Source organism: Pararge aegeria, chromosome 14 (genome assembly GCF_905163445.1).
Source record: "Pararge aegeria chromosome 14, ilParAegt1.1, whole genome shotgun sequence".
Taxonomy (NCBI): Eukaryota; Metazoa; Arthropoda; class Insecta; order Lepidoptera; family Nymphalidae; genus Pararge; species Pararge aegeria.
In genome coordinates, this window is record NC_053193.1 from 10000001 (window position 1) to 10020084 (window position 20084).

General features: G+C 35.0%; 1 protein-coding gene across 1 annotated transcript; it reads left to right on the top strand.

Annotated features, from left to right (window-relative positions):
- Positions 1-1666: 1666 nt before the first annotated feature.
- On the top strand, positions 1667-19050 carry LOC120629115 (ubiquitin carboxyl-terminal hydrolase 4). Its single transcript, XM_039897892.1, has 14 exons — positions 1667-2084; positions 2156-2347; positions 2748-2882; positions 3959-4093; positions 4490-4593; positions 4918-5038; positions 6240-6387; positions 7549-7695; positions 8308-8492; positions 9243-9349; positions 11080-11211; positions 11951-12046; positions 12379-13397; positions 13801-19050. Exons 1-14 carry the CDS (start codon positions 1749-1751, stop codon positions 13839-13841), a joined length of 2898 nt encoding a protein of 965 aa, XP_039753826.1. The 5' UTR covers positions 1667-1748; the 3' UTR covers positions 13842-19050.
- Positions 19051-20084: the final 1034 nt, after the last annotated feature.

Sequence of the window (20084 nt, forward strand, 5' to 3'; positions counted from 1 at the left end):
CTTGAACTGTCAGTGTCTATTAAAAAAGTTGACAATGTCATTTTTGTGACAGATCATGACATTCGATTCACAGATATAATAATATATCATGTTCCGTTTAACACTAAATCACTGACCTCTATTATTACTACAGTCTTGCTTGTTTGCGGTCTCCACTCTAGAGCTTTTCTGATCCATTGGCCATCGAACGTACTATAACCTGCTATATCATAACTCATATATCATATAGGTTCTGTATCTGAGTAGAAAATAAAGAAGAGGCCAAAAATTAAGTTCACGTAAGTCACAGTGTTATGTGCATGTGTGTAAAACAGATAGTGTTGCACCGTGCAACGATAACCATGTTCGATGTTGACGATAAAACAACATCAGCCCTAAACGTTGTTGTACACGATAGGTAATTTGTAGGTAGACAATTTTCCTGTATTTTCTCAGATTTTAAAAAATCCACATAAATGTGTAAAAGAGGTGTCATGTTTTTTTTTCGTACCAGGCTTTTTCAGGTAAATAAAAAGAAACACTATTAAAATCATGTTTTCCAAATATATGCGGCATATTTGATATATTTCTCAAATTTTAGACACAACAATGACATTCCTCCTTGGACCAGTCTTGTGAATAAAACTAGTAAGAAATAAAATTTTATTTTCATTTACAGATTTGACATGTACGGCGAGACACGTTTCTATTACTGGTAAATTTCCAGAAGTAGTTTGTGAGTGGTATAACGGATTTGTATCGCGTTAAATCAATTTGATTATAATACATTTAGCATAGTGGAACGATCATGATAAACTAGTCCGTAGGTTTTATTGTCTAATAACCTGTCCACACACTTGCTGATTGTCACAAACACCAAACACGAGCCGAACAGCGACACAATCAACAAACACAAACACGCGAACGCATAGTTCTTAATAATTATATCGTACTTAATAATTAACAATTAATTTTTAGGTCGGTAGCAAGTTAAATGTAAAAATTCGATATACATTGTATGTTCTTGGTACCGTGTTTTTAGTCAAAAATTACAGATCTGTTAATGGTTGAATAGTTCTTCTCGTAATTCACCATCAGTTCTCTTATTGCTGAGCGTGAAATGCATACCAACCAATATCAAACCGCAACGCATGTAATACTTTTTATTGTGTAGTTCCGGTGGCCATCTATGGCCTTGGTCGTCAGTTTAACTTGACCGACCAAACGGTATACTGTTTTAAACTAAAAAGAATTTTCTAAATCGGTTAACACCTGATGTATATTATATAGAACCGAATTGAGAACCTTCTCCTTTTTTTGAAGTCGGTGTAAAAAGGCAAAAATAAAATTTAGCTAAGTACCTAAATACAGAATGGCAGAGCGTAGTAGTAGAAAGTACATTATTAAATCCGTCCGCAGCCCGCAAGCCCGACAAACACGTTTGCAATGTATCCAACATTGCAAACGTGTTTGTCGAACATCGTTTGATTTGTGCTCAAAAACTGCCACCGACGCCGAACACTGGCAAAAACAAACAGGGCCACACGTTCGGGCTTGTTGTTTGATGTTTGGTGCCAAGCGTATGGATGCACCTTAAGGTATATCATGACGAAAGCACAGACAAGATAAGACATAGAGCATAGACTCCAGACATAGAGTACAATATGGCGCTTATGTCAGTAGCATATCAATGTTTTCTAATTGGTTTTCTGGGTTTTCTCTAGTTTTATAAAATTAATTATCTTTAGGGTAGCAATTTAATTTTTATTATGTCTACAAATAATTTATCATCAGTTTTAAAATCATGTTCGGAAAGTGAACTTATAAATGAAGTAGCGGAAGCGAACATGACACCAAAACAGGTAGAAGGATCCCGACTAAAACGTACTTTTACCTTGCCTCGCAACCCCTTTGGGACATCAAAGCCCAGTTCAAGCAAAAGTAAGACCATTGAGAATGATAATAAGCCTTCAAGCGCTAGTTCTGTTATAAACGTTACGCAAAAAGATGAGGGTGGCCTGGAAAGGAAGTTGTTCAGAAGGCCGTCATGGAAGATATTTTTGAATAAGATCGCGCAACACATGAGTACAGTGAACGTATCTGGTGTAAGTATACGACGAAGTAAGAAATACGACGGGTTTTTACTAGCAGTATAACGTTTTAACTTAATTTGCAGGTGAAATCTGGCCCTGCTACTGTGAACAGCGACCGTGTTCCATGTAGTGGGGAACCACCATGGCCTCCAGGGACAATCCCAGCAGCCACAGGCATCAAGAACCATGGAAATACTTGCTACATGAATGCAGTGTTACAGTGCCTTTCCCATACGGATGTCATTGCAGAATATTTTGTTTTAGAACATTATAAGGTGAGCTGATACATAACTATATATGTGTGAATGATAGATCTGAATAGACCATGCAATTTTGTGGAATTACATGACATGGATATGTTATTTAAATTCAAATCGGGAATCCAATATGAAAATAGATACAAATGTATTTATATGAATGTAATAAAAACAATTACATAATATTAAATTTTTAAGTGTCTAGTGATGGTTTTTGTTAAGAATGTCAAAATAGTTGTTACTGTCATGAGCAAGAGAGAAACAGCCTATATTATATCCAAATTGTACTCTGCATGCTAAATTAAATTATTAAATTATTGTAATGTCGGTAGGGCTAGTGAAAACTTAGTACATATTGCATTTGTTTTGGATCTACAGTTATTATTTATTGATTTTAATTCAAGAAATTGTATTTCAGATTGATTTGCAAAAAAGAAATAAAATCAATTCTAAGAAGTATGGTACTCGGGGCGAAGTGACAGAACAATTAGCAGCTCTATTGAAAGCTTTATGGTCTTGTAGGTACACACCAGACATGAGCACAGCTTTTAAGGTTTGTGTAGTTATTTTCTTGTTTAAGAATATATTGCAATTTGCTAATGGCTAAGCTAAATTGGTAATGGGCTTGAAAACAACAATGCAAATTTTTAAAATGGTAACAAGAAACTGCAGTATAAAGAGTATTGCAGTATATTGCTCCTGTATTTATTATTTGCTATATAACATACCATACTAGGGGCACCTGTGTTTAGTGCGCCTGAGGTGAAATAGTGGTGTATATTTTTTTTTTTACCGTAATTGTATCTCCGGGAGCCAAAATAACAAAAAGCTAATATTTAAATAATTTTGCCCCATGTTGATACATAATCCTGCCTTCACAGTAGAGATTATGCCAGCTTCTATCTATCTTGTAATGGGGCCCGATTTAGCGGATGCACTTCAACCCTCCAGGATCGTTTGTGCTCTTTATCTTATCTTTATGCCAGCTTTCTTGGCACATAAAATATGCAGGCATATTTTTCATAATAATAATAATAATAATAAAGCTTTATTTATTCAATTTACAAAAAAGTTTCAATCCTTACAAACTACTTGTGTTCTTGGTTATTGTGATTTTCAATAAATTCTTAAGTTAGTGTTTGTAATGTTAGTTCTTATATTAAATGGATCCCATAGGATGGGTGAAAGCCTCCTCCATATCTTTTCGCACTTTTCTGTTTTGGGCAGCTTTCATCCACTCCCACATTCCAGCGTGTGGATATGACTTTCATAATATTATTGTAATATGTCTTAGTTTATTTATTAAGTTAGTTATATGCTTTACAGTAACTTATTCAATTAAGAGTTAAACCATTCGCCACATAATGTGGTTACAGTATTCTGAGAGCTTATAATATGTGTGACCCCCTCCATTACAATTGTGAATGCTGATCAAAAATTTTTATCAAATAATATATTTTTTCTTAGATGGTTGAGTCAATGCCTCACCCTCTATATTTACACCTAGATTTGTTACCAAAATAATAGGTAGCGTTAAACCTACAGCCAATCTCATGGCACAGCAGGCTGGCATTGCCTTTGTGAATAATTTAAAAGAAAAAGAAGAATAATATACTAAATTTATTCCAGGCTGCGGTTGAAAGGCATGGTAACCAGTACAGGGGAAATAGTCAACATGATGCGCAAGAGTTCCTATTTTGGCTGCTAGACAAAGTACACGAGGATCTTAATACAGCAACAAAGAAAAAATACAAGACTATTAAGGTATATCATTTATTTCTATCTGTTAACACAGTCTTAAAAAGTAAACTCCCCAATAAACACATTTATCGCCCATTAAAAATGCAAATTATATAATTATTAAGCTTTTATAAGGCTTCTTTGTTTTTTCCAATGTGTCTTGTGTGTTTTGTCTTATCCAATGTGATCAAAGGAAATTTTAATCAAAATACAAAAATCTTTTGCTCAAGTAAGTAAAGGAAAGTAATTTTGAAATGTTGTTCCTGACATCTGCATTTTTAGCAGGTGAGAAATGCGTGTCGTGCTGCAGTGAATGTTGAGTGCAGTAATGTGTCCTCATAATAACTCAACCGTGTTGTTTTTCAACCATATTTTTTTCACTGTGGTGCTGTTTTTGATAGTAAATTTTATTTATTTCAGAATACAGTAGGTAAATCAGATGAAATTGTTGCAGCAGAAACTCTGGCAAATCATGCTCGTAGAAACAGTTCTTTTGTTCAAGCTGTTTTTCAAGCCCAGTATAGGTAAGTATTTTTAATTTTATAGGGATTGTTCTTAAATGTATGTTCTTGCAGTTCGCGAAGCTTCACACAGAAAATTATAACATTAACCCTCTGACTAAAAAACGTAAAGCCGATTTATGATGTAGTTATATGCAATGTTTTGTCTTCTTTTTTCAATATCACATTACTGATGATCGAAAGAGAGAAATCATTGTTTATCTAAACACCAGTCATACACTGTTTATTAGCAATACCCATAGTAAATAGGTATTATTTAGCATCAATAGCATAACAGATTTTTGTACGTAGGAATAGAAAAATACTAATAATTATTTAATTTCACAGGTCGGCACTAACATGTGCAAAATGTGAGCGTACTTCATGTACATTCGATCCATTTCACTGTGTAAGTGTGCAGCTACCCACTAAACCGGCGACAGCCCAACCATCCCCTCTGCCTGTTAATGTAAGTTTATTATATTTTAGTAGAGAAACCCACCAATAACCTTACTTCTTGTTTACATACTCAAGTATGCATGCGTGTTAGGTGAACGCAGTCTTCTAAGTTGCAATGTGCTGGGCAACTGTGGACTGGTAGACATCACACGCCTTTGAGAACATTATGTAGAACCCTTAGTACCCGCATGCAGGTTTCCTTATGATGTTTTCCTACACTATTAAAGCAAGTGATATTTAAGCGCTTAAAACGCACATAACTCTGAAAGGTTAGAGGTGCGTGCTGGGGATCAAACTCGGTCCCCCTGCAAGTGAAGTCACAGCCCTAATCACAAGGCTATCACCATTTAACTGGTAATAGGTTAAGATATTATTTTAAAGTTAATAAACACCCGGCGTCGTGTTATCACAATGCGTGGCAGTGGTAGCCTGTTGCCATTGTGTTTCTATAAGAATATTGAATAAAACAGCATTAAAAATTATATCTCGTATTCAATGTCAAACAAGCGTGGCCGATATACCTATTTACACTATAAAAACAGGATATTGCGATCATCAACATTGTTATAAAACTGTACCAGAGATTATGTTTCAACATTAGAGATAATTTTGATAAACTAATAATAGGCTATTTGAATGTATTAAAAATTAATTTATTAAACGGTTATGTTATAATTGATATAGATTCAAATATTATTTCATTTTATATACCTAGAAAAAATGTGTCTATATTTATTTGTATTTATTTACTTATATTTGAGTATAATTATAAAAACGATTTAGCTTATTTCTTGAGAAATTCTAAAAGCAGCAAAATTTTGGGCCAGTGTTGAAACCAATAAAAGGTTACTCGAATTCAGTTTGTTTAGGTATCACACAAAACCAATAACGAGTCAGAATAATAAGTAAAAAGATGTTAAAAAGCTCCTAAATATTCTCAAGATTTGGACTAGAAAAACAAAAAAGAATGTTGAAATCCGATTGACAGTATTTTTTTATATTTTAATTTAGGTATATGGTAGTTTTATTAAACTCATGTCCCAAATCGGTGACTTGACCAGACCACAGAAAATCTAATTGCTACTTTTAAGCGCGTTCTTGCAAAAAGCAACAAAAAATAAACTCTTAACAGCATTATTAGTTTAAATCTCCCTAGTGTCGAAACACACAGGGAAAACTAAGGTGTTACATGTATGCTTTGATTGTTTCAGGTTGTGTATGTAAATCAGCAACCTCGACAAGTGCGTATTGGAGTTGAGTTGCCGCCAAACTCTACAATGGACGACCTCCGCACAGCATTACACGGTGATACCGGCATTGATCGTGACCATATTATATTAGCTGAGATCAATGAAAACGGTAAGTTCTAACAATATTATCACATCAGATGTAAATGTCGCAGGAAATGAGGATGTTAGTGATTTGGCTAATTTCCTAGGGATATGACGGAATTGCAGATAATGAATATTGACATATTTGATTTAATTGCCTTCTCTGTACTGAATTTATTACGTTATTTTGCGGAATTCCGCTCTTAAATTGTAAACTTTAACAATATTTTTAAAAGTCATCCACTCAGTATCACCTGCAGCAATCTCCAGCGCTGGTGAGAACCTGATGATGGATGATTTTAAAAGATACCTTTATCTGGTAAGTAGTAAGAAATTACGAATTGCGGCAAAGAGATTTTCCTGCGGATTATAGCAAATTAAGCTTAATTTCGAACGAAACTATTCTTTTCATGATAAAAAGAATGAACACTTTATTCTGAGACTCCTTTTTATGAGTAGGATTAGAATCCTTTCTAAAAAGAATTGATTCATATCCTCATTTCTCTGCTATGAAAACGTACAATTAAACCTAGATGCATAATGTAATCTGATATTGAAAGCAGATAAATGTTGGGGCATATAAATTTGAACTCTCGCAATCGTAGCGCTATTGATACACAATAACGTGAAACTAATATACCTAATGCTACTCGCTTGATAGTCGCCAATTTTGTACTGCTGTTTTATATAGATAGATAGATAGATATTTTATTGCACACAAATACATTGAGAACACACACTAAAATTTACACAAACATTGGTATGCAAAGGCAGCCTTATTGCTAAAACAATCTATTCCAGGCAACCCTTGGGGAAAGTAAATCAAATGATGAAGGGTAGGGGCGCAAAATACATATTTATATATTTCAATTATATTTTACACAAACGCACATTTCTGGCTGTGGAGGTATGCACGAATTTGAGCTTTAAAACAAGGTAGTTCAGTTCAACTTTAATTAGACGTTTTAGTTTTTCATTACTCGAAAGCGGCTTCACAATCTTTTACTTAGGTCTGTTCTCAAGATTGGACGGTTCTGCATAGCTGACCTACACGCCTTGAGAACCTGAACTCAATGTCGGTTAATTATAACGGGCCTTAAAGCACATAGGTACAATTTTCATTAAGGGCCTTGAAAACTATTTTAACATTATTTCACTTAATTTTGTATTGTTATTTGTGTGTTTGCAGGCTGGTGTACCGGACGGGCAAGTTGGGAGCCAGCAGGCATAGAGCTAGGTGCTTTGTACTGTGTGGAAGCTCCACCGTTATTGCAGCCTCCCACCACTCCTTATTTGCTGTTGTTATGGGTCAATATGATCGACGGGGACCGCTTTGGTTTGTATTATTAAGTATAGTTTATTTAACTACCATTAGCTGATGAATGAGCCATACATCAAAAAAGTTTGCATGGTAGTGAGATAACGGCGATAACTCCATTCTTAACTATAATGAAAAAAATGGCTATTTCGCTTAAAAATAAATTATAATAAGCTTTTTTTAAGGCCTGCATTAAGCCTACTTGTTATTTATTTATTTCATTAGATATAACACTGTATTATCATTAATAATTTTAGATTATAGTTTATTGTCCGAGTACAGTTATCACTTATAGGTATAGACAACATTAAAGTATGTCCAGTTAAAAAGAATTAAATTAAGTTAAAAGCAAATATAGTAAAAATAAAGCAATTAATATTAAAGAAATGAAAATAGTGAAAAAAAAAAAAAGAAACAACAATTAAAAAATATAAATGTTATAAATGAATTTTGAATTCTGAGATTTTTTCGCAACTACTAAACAATGTATACTTTGCAATGCTTTATCTATTGTATTAAAATGCATTTATAAATCTGATAGGTTTTTTTTTATATGAAACAAACTCTGGGCCTTAGAGGTCTTGGTAAACCCTTAGTGTTTGGTTTTAAAAATGCCTCAACTTGTTCTAGGGTCGCCATACGCGATGCAAGTGCCCCGTGAGATCTCTTACGAAGACCTACAAAAGTTGATGCTAAAGGAAATGTGTCAGGTGATAGCAGAGTGTGTGCTCGAGAACGCACAGGGGAATGACATATTCAGGGCCAGAATTGCCGAAGCGCATCGGCCTAGAGATCCTGCGTATTTGCTGCCAGAGGTATTTCAGCCAAATTTCTTATACTTGTAACTAACTGAAGCTAAAACATACAGTAAGCAAGCGGCATTGTTTATCGTATAATCATTGGATCCTCATATGTATGGAGCTAACTAACCAAATACAGTTGAACTGTTAGTTCCTTAAGTTTTAACACTACTATGTATTACCTCCGACTGTGTGGTTAGCGACCCTGCTTTCTGAGAGGCTGTTGTTTCGATTCCCACAACTGGAAAAATGTTTCTGGGATGAACATGAATGTTTTTCAGTGTCTGGGTATTTATCTGTATATAATAAGTATTTATGTAACATAAAACAAGCTACACTTACTTTGGGGTGGGCGACGTGTGTGTTGCCGTAGTATATTTATAAATGTATTTTTGTATAAGGCGTATAAAAGTGAAACCTCTGTATACTCATTGGGAGTACTGGCGCGCAAGCAAATCCGGGCGGCCGAAGCCTCCCGCCAGACAAAAAGTGACGCTTGACAGCAGATATCGCGAGATTTACTTTAACACTACTTTATTATGTGTAATGAGTAGACAAGTAAGTCAACCTCTTTGTATTCTCATTGAGAGTATTGGCGCACAAGCAAAGTCGAGTCGGCCTAACACAGGCGTCGCACGCATAAAGAGTCGGGATTTGAACGCGTGACACAGTGAGTCATTCTCTTTGTTTGTTCATTGCGAATATACACATAAACAAGCCAGACAGATTTTTGCATTTGGTATGAAATGAAAGTTTTGGTTTCAGCTACCACACCCACTGTTTGCATTGGATGTAGAGCAAGCGTTGTGTGCACACGACAAGTATCCCCACCTTCGTCTCGAGTTACTCTGGGATCCAGCTCACAGGGACAGGTAGTTTTATTGCTATATTAATAAGTTTTTTAAATTCCATTTTAAAATCCTGAACGTGGCTTGACCGCTTTACGACTAAGCTACGGCTCTCATTCCACCAGTGCAGTGCAGTGCCACTGGCAGGCAGCAAGTAACAACTATAAAAGTACAACTCATAGAAGTTTACTACTAAAAATGATTATCCACTATTAAAATGATTCTCAATGGTAAATATATTTAGAAGCTATCGTCTTTCACTGTCTCGACTTCGGCTTTTCGTGATACTGTTTGAATAAAAGAATACTAGCTATAATTTGTATGGAATCGAAATAGCGCCACCTAGTGACACTACTGGGAAACAGGAATGTAACTAGATGGCGCTCTTTCGAGTTGTAGAGTTAGGCAGGGCAGTTTATTACTATAGACCGCAACATTTGAACATTAACTGCATTCCATGAGATTGACAATAATTTCTATCAATGTTTCTTTTCTGTTATCTAGTAACTTAGGTTGTTCGTCAATTCGCTGTAATTTTTAATACAATTTAACTCCACAGCCAGCCACAAAATAGCCAAATATTATTTGTATATCATCTTACCACATAGTAGTTTTTTTAGTGACATATTCTTTAAGGTAATACAATTTATAGTCGTAAAAATGTAATAGGCCCGTTTTGACATTTGTCATCGCGACGTAACTAGTTATGGAACCATAAGACTCTGTACTCGATCGATAAATCAATTCAAGTTTGTATAAGTACTTGATTGATATTATTATGTATTGTAAAATGTTCGTTCGTTCAAAGTATTCCTTTAACTTCACAACCAATACGCGTGACTGGTTGTTGATTATACGTCCACTTTTCAACATGTTGAAACAGAGTTAGTACTATATAACAACAAACACAAAAATCGAGTCAAATCACTATGTTTAAATTAATGTCCAAAATAAAAGAGTTAACATAGTTAGCGTAATAGTAAACAATATACATCAAACTTAAACGAGCGCACAGTCAACTTTACAAGATGAGGAACGAAAAACTGCGCAGTGCGCGCGGGGACGCTTCAGTCATGTGCCGCTTGGTCAGATACATCATCTCAGACTCATTATTTAGAACCCATTTTGAGAACCAAGCTCATTCTTTGTAGTAAAGATAACTACACAATATTTCATTTCGATATTCAGTAAAAAAAATGGTTACTAAAAAAAAAGACTGAGAACGTAACTGTTTTCGGAACGATTCGCAACAATTATAAATTGCATGCTACTATGAAGTAAGCGCAAAAAGAATACTCGCGATATATTCTTTCATATTATTTAACGTCCCAAAAAAATTTACGTATTTTTTAAAACACTGTTTGTAATTGATTTTTATTTTTTTGTTTCTTTCAGTTTCGTTCCAAGTTACATTCTATGGTCTTGCACAAATGTCAAAACGGGCCTATTACATTTTTCCGACTATAGTTAATTTAGGTACGATTGGTTGGATCTTAGAACTTTGAAGTTGATTTTACAGTCATTTCTACTATTACATACATACTTTTTATTACGTTACGTACGTTTCGATCCAATATCGGAGCATCCCTAAAACTTGTGTATTTTGTTATTGTTACTATGTGGTATTGCGTATGCGCTTACAACTTTCAAAAAGGAACGAATACCTTACGAATTTGGCTGGTTGTTGCAAATGGAAACTCATTATTTTTTCGACTCCCGTGACGTGTACTGTACTGTAACAAATTTTCACGCAGCATAATCCGCGAGTCTGGCGAGGCGTGCGAGGTGCACGTGTCAGCAGCGGGCGCGGCCGTTCCTCTGACACTGCACGCCTGTCTCGCGCACTACACCCGCGCTGAGCATCTCGCGCAAGAAGACGCGTGGAGGTATGTCAGTTATTAACTTGCTGTGCGAGACGAGTTTCGCTTGTAGTAGAGCTTTTTGTGACAGCTCGTCCAGGGAATAGTGGTGTGCACTTCGTACATGCACAAAAGCACTGCCTACCCTTAAATTGATATAGGTGGATTTTTTCCATTTGATGCAATCTTCCTGCTGTATGCATACCCTGGTAAATATCTTAGTGCACGCCACTGCCGGCGAACTGCTTATTTCTGCCGCGGAGCCGCATTGTTGCAATGCTGTGCTACGGTCTGAAGGCCGTGGTGGCCGGTGTAATGGAGGAGTTTAAAATCTTTTAGGCGCTGTGATTAAACCCTTTGTTTGTTTCTTATTAGTTGTCACTTATGGGTCTGTGGCCAGTGGCGTGCATAGAGGGTATACCCAGGGTATGCGGATGATATAAAATAAAGAAAATCTTCAGTACGAGATATAAAAAAATTAAAGAACGGCTTCATTACACCATGTTACTCTCACGTTAACAGATAGAGGTCAAATTCGTTAACAGCAACAGCGAAACACGATAAATTCGCAGAGACCGCAACTCTGCGAATTTGACCTCTAAAACAAACGTATTAAGTTACATTTTACTATTATATATATATATTTTTTATAGACGTAGACGATCTCCGTACTCACAAAACATTGTAACGCGAGAGTAACATGGTGTAATGAAGCGGTCTCCCTTGATGGTATTTTTTTCATTATTGAGCTTTATCTTGTTTTCAGATGTCCACAGTGTCAGAGATACATGCCTGTTGTAAAAACTCTTGGTCTATGGTCTCTTCCGGACATATTAGTTATACACCTCAAACGCTTTCGACAGTAAGTATAAAAACATATTGTGTATGTTTTGGACGGTATATATGATATGTCAATAATAAACAGTTCACATACAAGTATAAATTAAAATAAATATGTTTTTATTTATACTGCACTTGTTTCTTATTTATTTAACAATTAACAATATACAACTGAAATAATTTTCTTTTGTCAAATAGGAATAATAAATATAACAAATTACTTTCATAACCGATTTTGCCCATTTTTTTATGATTTTCTCTTGCTTAAATCAAATAAGAGGTTTGTTATTAGTATTTGCAATCACTTGTAATTTTTTTTACTATCGGATTTATTAACGAGCTTAACCTTTTCAGGCAAGCCAAAGGTCGTACAAGTACAAAACTAACAACAATGGTAGAGTTTCCAGTTAACGATTTCGATATGACTCCCCACCTAGTGCGAAGAAACCCAACTAACGCTGAATCACCGAGTCATTCGCGATCACCGAGACGCAGACATTCAAAGCCCTCGAATAATCCACACGAGAACATATACGATCTGTACGCAATCTGTTATCACCATGGTGATGATTTGGAAACGGGCCATTATACAGCCGCTTGCAAAAACCCTTATGACGCCCGATGGTACAAATTCGATGACTCAAGGGTCACCCCGGTAGATGACGAGAACGTCTACACCGACCTCGTCAACAATTCAGCGTACATGTTGTTTTATAGACGCAAAAAACCCAACGTTGTTCACACCTGTTCCACAGAGGAAGGCGGACATTGGGCGTTAAGGATGCCCAAGTTTGCGAAACTGGCATCGGAAAGTCTGAACGAAATAACCGAAGTCAAAGAAGAAATTGTCGAAGACCCGAGGCTTGATTCCGATGTCAAAGATTCTAGAATAGCCATTGTCGCACCTAAACCGAACACGTCACCCTCCAAAAGTATTTCAAGTCTCGCCGAAGATAAAACGAGTTCGATACATGTGACTGTTATACACAGTTCTACGTCTATAATCCAGTCACCTACGCTCCAGAGGCCGCTCATTGTGGAAGTGAACCGCGATTTAACGAACGAAGAGCTGAGCGACTATGAAAACGAATCGAGCATGTCGATTGAGCCATACATCCACAAGGATGTTCATGTGAATCCAAAAATGACCCCAGTCGATACAAGACGACCCCGGTCCGTCGATTATCCGGCCAGGTCAAGTTCGTCACCTTCGTCAAGGGACTCCAATAGGAACTATGAAAGTTCTCCGCTGGTCGCAAGTATTAATGAAGTCGAATATCACCCCACAACGGAAGATTTGATGTTATCTATGTTTCAAGAGTCGAAGTACATTGTGCCGAGACATCACATCACCGGGGAATCTCATAGGACAGGTTTGTGCGTTTTGATTTTTTATTAACATATTACAGTTATTTATAATACAATATAAGCAAAGTAGACAGTTGAAGCCGAAGCGCTGTTTTTAAGCCCCAGCCGTAGGGAGCCGTTTCACATATGCGGAGAGTTTCGTAAACTACATATTTTAGTTTATAATACCAGCAGCAGGGAACAGTTTTTTTTAATACATGTTTAGTTCAGCTTACTAACATGTTCTGACAGGTGAAAGGTGTTTCTTTTAATCTTAGTCTGTTGTAATAGTTTAACCTCGTGTGTACCAAAGTAGTAGCGAGAAATTAAAAAAAAACCATGGTAGTTACCAAAAAAAAAAATCGAAAATGATTACATGAATAAACAGAGTTATTGAAGTCGAATTAAATTATATATTTTTTTTTGCAGGTGAGAAATCGACCGTATGGAAAACTCGAATATCCACATGAGAGCAGCTGAGACCCTTTTTAATTTGTATAGAAACCCCTTCCCTTTATTTATTTTACCAATACCCGTAGATCTGAGAATTCCGTGTAGATGTTTGATGTTTTTGAATAGTAACAGTGTAGTTATAATTGTGCGAAATGCTAGAGTAATGCTTGAGATGTTCATTTATTAAGAATACTCTATTATAAACAGTTCATTGAATACAATACGAGCTTCCAACGATGAATTACGGCTTAGGATTTATTTATCGACATAGTTAAAAAATAAAAAATAGGATAATACGTAAGCGATTTGTCAATTTTTACTTAAATAATCATAATTTATGTACTCAAACGGCCTATGTTACGATGTGCTGGAAATTCATATTTAGATTAATCAAATGTACCTAAGAGAGTCCTTAGTACGACTTCACGATACGTCGGTGGTTTTAGGTATCAAAACTCTAAAACCTCGAGAATATAAAAGACTTCATGCGTTTTGTTATAAAACTGAAAATAATGCACCAAAAACAAGTGCCTCTAGCAGAATCTTTGTGAATAAAAATCTTTATTACGGATTTTAAAACAAGACATTATGATCATATTTAAACGAATACTATTGACGCTTAAGAGATAGGAATGTCTATATTACAAGATTACATAAAATTTCGGTGATGTGAATGCTGTGAGTATAATGTACCAACGCGTCTCTAGATTTTAGGGAGAGCCATTTTGCTATCATCACTAGTTCAGTACTTGTGTATTACTGACATCAATATAAATATATTATTGGCGAAAGTTAATCATTTTAGGGGCAGTTTTTTTAAATAATTTATTTCAATCGTTAAAAACTCCCATTGAAACTATTTATGATAAACTAGGGTAAGGATTTTATGAGAATCTAGTTCCACTGATGTGTATTAAGGTAGACAGAATGTCGGTCGCGAACGTTTTGAATAAGCGCGACTGACGCGATGTACTGCGACTAACGCGGTAATTCGAAACGGTATTAAAACGCGCCTGTCGCTGAAAATTCAAAGCCGGTGCCTTTTTTTTATTAAAAATGTCAGTAAGAAAACCTGTGTGTACATGTCTTTTTGATAACTGTCCATTATTAGTCAAATAGCTCGTTTGAATATAGAGAACTTTTATTAGATTTATTTTTTTAAATAATTATGTGTTCATTTTTGTTTCACGCACTACCGACAATAAAATTAGTGTAAACTTCAAGATAAGGGTCAAAAAGCAAGATGGCGTACAGTCAGTCCTATTTATACTTGAAAATGCGTTGAGAAGTTAATGTGGTGTTCGAGTATGTATACTGTAGAAAATATAATATTAATAATCAACAATAGTATGTTACAGCATATAATATATAAAGATACAATACCACACTTGTGCCTTGGCTATAGGGTGTTAATTTGTAATTAAAATAGAAAAAAAAAATGTTTACATTGTACGATACATATATTCCGTACGAAAATTTAATCAATATTTGTATGAAATGCAACTGAGATAAACGGTATATAGATTATAATTACTAGTTTTGTTGCGTCATTTTTATGAATAAAATGATTGAAATGATAAATTCAATATGAGGGTAAAGCAGTGTTGGAAGTCGGATCAAACTTTGTAATAACCGATTGTCACTTTGGTTAAAAGTCTCCTATATTCAATAGGGGAAACGTTATAGTAAATGCCCTGTACCTGATGGAGTTATATGCGCCGTATATTGCGAAAGAAATACGAACCAAAATACGCGTAACTGTGGCGGTAGAAGACGAGATCCACATTACTTTTTTTGTACTTACGGAATTTGTGTGTATCATATTATTGTGATCAATAAAAGACAAGACCGAAGTGCCGATCGAAAAGCATTGCGTGTTAAATCTTCTGTCACAGTGGGTATTAAAATATGAGTTACAAGTATTTCTGGTTTTTATTAAATGAATTAAAAAAAAATTTAACTTAATTTTAAATAAAAATAAAACCGTAGCGGCGTGCGTTTAAGAATGATAGAGTTGAAATACTGGTAGGTTATATTTGAATACTAAAGCGGTGATTAGTGAAGTCTAGTGGTTAGAAGTTTAGCTTAGTTTTCAAGGCGGCCGAGATAGATGCCCGGCACTCATCTCTGTTACTTTTCGGAGTTATGTGCTTTTTGCAGTTTAAAGTTAAAGTCACGGCGAAGGAAAACATCTTCGGAAACACCTGAGAGTTTTTGAAATTGTCCTCAAAGGCGTCTGAAGGTCCAGCAATCCGCACTGGGCCAGCTTTGACCCGTGTCCTGTAGTTGGACGGTAATCGGGTTATATGATGAAGATGAACTAGTATCTTGGTATCGTTACGTGCATTCATAACCCTCACGTAACGAGAGCGCGATTTAAATGATTTTGCGCTTGCTGATCTGGCCTCTCATATTATAGAGGTATGCGGGGGGCATACCTCTATAATAATATTATAATAATAAATAATAAGACTGCATCTCTTCTTTCCACTGCTTTGTCCTCATGGGTATTTATAACGCGTTTTGTGATTAAGCAGATACTGCAGCTCGTTTATAAACATTGTATAATTTGCGATTACCTAAGTATTTGTAACAGTGAACATTATCAATGGTGAATATATTTTGCAAACGTATATTAATTTAAGAATAATTTGTGAAATATTGTGTATATATAAATATATAAAATATGTGGCTTTGTAATTTGTTTTATACATAATAGATATATACGTTTTTGTACCAAATGATATTCTCTGTTTGGATTAAACGTCGAATGTAAATATTGGAGATCTTTTTTCCATAACGGATGTAGGTAAGAACTAATGCCACAATGTGATTTTATAATTAAATTTTATTGAAATTGTTTTTTATAAAAGACAAGTATAATAAGAGTAATGTATAATGTTATCTCATCATTTACTTTACAAATAACTTATTTACCAATGACATATTATTATAATAAAGCGGTAGTAAACTGTGAATTGTCATACAAAGTTTATATTGTAGACATGCTAAAGGAGTTTATAAAAATATGTTTTGCGGTCAAATAAATTAAATTATGGCAAACTTATTTTATTAATCAAAAGTAAAATAAGTAAGTCATTGATGATTTACGTCATTGATGATTAAAGATAAAATAAAGAGTTATTGACTTTTGGTGATTTATAAATATTTTGCGGAACTTGGTACAAGGTGCAAGCTTTTTAGAAAAATTTGTAACAGCCCTTAGCATAAGATTGACACGTTCAAAAGTTTTAGCCGGGTCCACATACCGTCGTAAAACTAACAATACCGCGGAAGTGAAGAGACCTAAGTTTTTGGGATAAACAACTAGCACTTTCTTACCATATTATAGGTAATAATATAATAAAATTGCTGAGAAAACCGGTAATTATTTATTATAACAATATACATGAGAGAAAGGCTTATTGTGAGATTTATTTATTATTTTTATTTTTTAATTATTTATTGTACCTCCTAAAACCTGCTAATTTTACTTTTTATACGCGACGATATGTTTAATTTGCTCGATCCTATCACCGTAGCCGTATCATAATCGCATGTTATGTGGATAGGGCTGACACGCATTCCTATTATACGTGGTCTAGATACGCCGCGCCGCTCTGATATTATATGTGATACGGTCCGTTCTATGTCAAGTCAGTTTTTGTCTGAACACCGCAACAAGAAAAGTGACAATTTATTATATGATAAATTGAAATGTGTCCACAATAAGATACGAAGCTTCATACAGCAATGGTGATCGTATCGGGAAAATTTAAAATAATCTGGATCCGACTTTAGAGCCGTTTACGAGTATGGAAACATTATAGCGTCACGCTAAAATTGACCTAAGGTTTCTCGTTTTAAAGTCGTACATTCTTTACTAATGATTCTATTTCACAAATTTTCAACAGCGCTAAATGTATGAATGTGAAACTGAAGTTTTACAGAAACTGGCCCTTTTACTCTGACCTTACATTGTTTTAATACTCGACCAATCTTTAACTAAGGATGTTGAATAAATTGCGTCTTAAATAAACGTCAAGTTACAATGTGTTCTTACTTCATATCTAATGCTGGATGTGGTATTTTGTTTGACATGAAGCCACGATGTTGAATGTAAATTTTTAAGTTTACTGGCATATTTTAGAACATAATTTAGTTACATATTTTTCTAATTCTTGTTGCTTGTTGTTCCTGGTGTTAAATAATCTTGTTAACCTTCGCTTTCGGTTATTTATTTTTTTATTTATTTCAAAGATTTATCGTGTCTACAACTTTTGGAAAGTCGACTCAAACCGTTTTAGCGTTCTTACAGGCATACGGCACCTCGTTGACCTCACGGTCAACTGCTGCCGTCGACGTCAAATATCCGCTACCAAAAATTTTCGACGGCTGCAGTTACATCTACCGTAACGTACCGTATTGGTCTGTAAGATTACTTAAGTTTAAATGACTGGCTCTCATTTTATAGTTGTGGACTATGGCGGCCGTTTTGTTAAAGTAACCTTTGATACCTATATGCTGTGTTTATTATTCATTAGGATGGGCATCTATGATCGAATAAGTATTACAATGTCCATGTAGTACCTAAAAGAAAGCTACCATTAGCTTTCTTTTAGAGGACAAAGAGGACATTAAAACGTTTTATCTACAATAGTACCAGCGGTTTTAGCGTTATGATTTTTGTCTATCTCATATTTAACTTAGATAACCATGCCTTGGGTAGGTACGTTTCTTAGCGTATGAGATGTTCCATGGTAAGAAGCCGTAATAAGCAGCAGTTGGTCTTTTCATAACTTAAAAAAAATCTAGTTTTAATTTCATTGTCTACCCATTCGAAATATATAATACGAAACTACAACTCGAAAGAGCGCCATCTAGTTACAATGCTGTTTCCCAGTAGTGTCACTAGGTGGCACTATTTCGATTCCATACAAATTATAGCTAATATACTTTTATTTAAACAGTATCACGAAAAGACGAAGTCGAGACAATGAAAGCCGATAGCTTCTAAATATATTTACCATTGAGAATCATTTTAATAATAGTACCTATGGTAACAATCGATTTAGTAAAAGTTACACTTCCATAAGTTTAACTTTTATAGTGGTTATCGTATTTTAAAACTTGTTTTTTTGTTCCTCTGCAAGTACAAGTCCTTGACTGCAATCTGACAGGTGTAATAAACCCTGTATACTGAACCCAAAGTAGGATCTCTGAACTTTAATGATATGGCGATGTTGCTAATACTTATATGAACACTGTCTGTTTCACGCCGGTAACAATGACCGAATCACGTTGCTGTGTAAATTTTTGCCCTGATTTAGCTAAGACACAACAAATTCGGCCGCCCGTTTTCCACGTATATTGTATTAATTCGTTGTTTTAATATAAAAATGTTTATTTTTTTTTAGTAGATCACGTTACTTTAAAATATAAGTGTTATGTGCACCTGAGGTTGTTCTGTTTTATTTAACGTCAATGACCTTTTCGACTTTCAACTGCGTAGGTACCTACGCAATTTACGTAGTTTCTCGAAATTGATAAACCGATAACCTTTACTTTTTGAAAAATAACAGGTTTAAAGTAAAAGGAATATGGTACTTGCCGAACCTGTTACTCTTAATGGGTGTGCGTATACTAAAAACTTCCATATTTCAAGGTAAAACGAATCGAATGCTTTTTAAGCTATTCGACAGTGGTGCCTACTCTGTTGTAGGTCATAATCATCATCATCATCATCATCTAAGCCGATTGACGAGTGCTGGACATAAGTCCTAATTTATGCTCACAATTAGCCGTAGGAATATGGCGTTCAAATATTTTATAATAATATTTATTACAATTTACACTTTATCGCTGGTGTTTCTGTTTTACCTGTAGTATCAATTTATCAAAGTTATTAAATATTAAGATTCAAGGTAAGCCTCAATCAGTTTAAATTTGAAATGTCTAGATCAAATAAATAAAAAACTAAACCTTTCACAGCATGCTTTACTAAAGGTTGGGTGACGCGCATGTTATACATGCGCAAAAGCACTGTCTACCCTGAAATGAAGATTTTTCCATTTTATGCCATCGTCCTACTTATTGAAGACAAACTGGACGATTGAATCTATCAAAGTACCTACATGTTATGCTCGTGAAAAATGCAAATGCATTAGATCAGAGATTCCCAACCTTATAAAGCCAGCCGAGCACTTACAAGTTAAGAAATTTGTTACAGCGCAGCACCCACGCCCTAACCTACAACTACA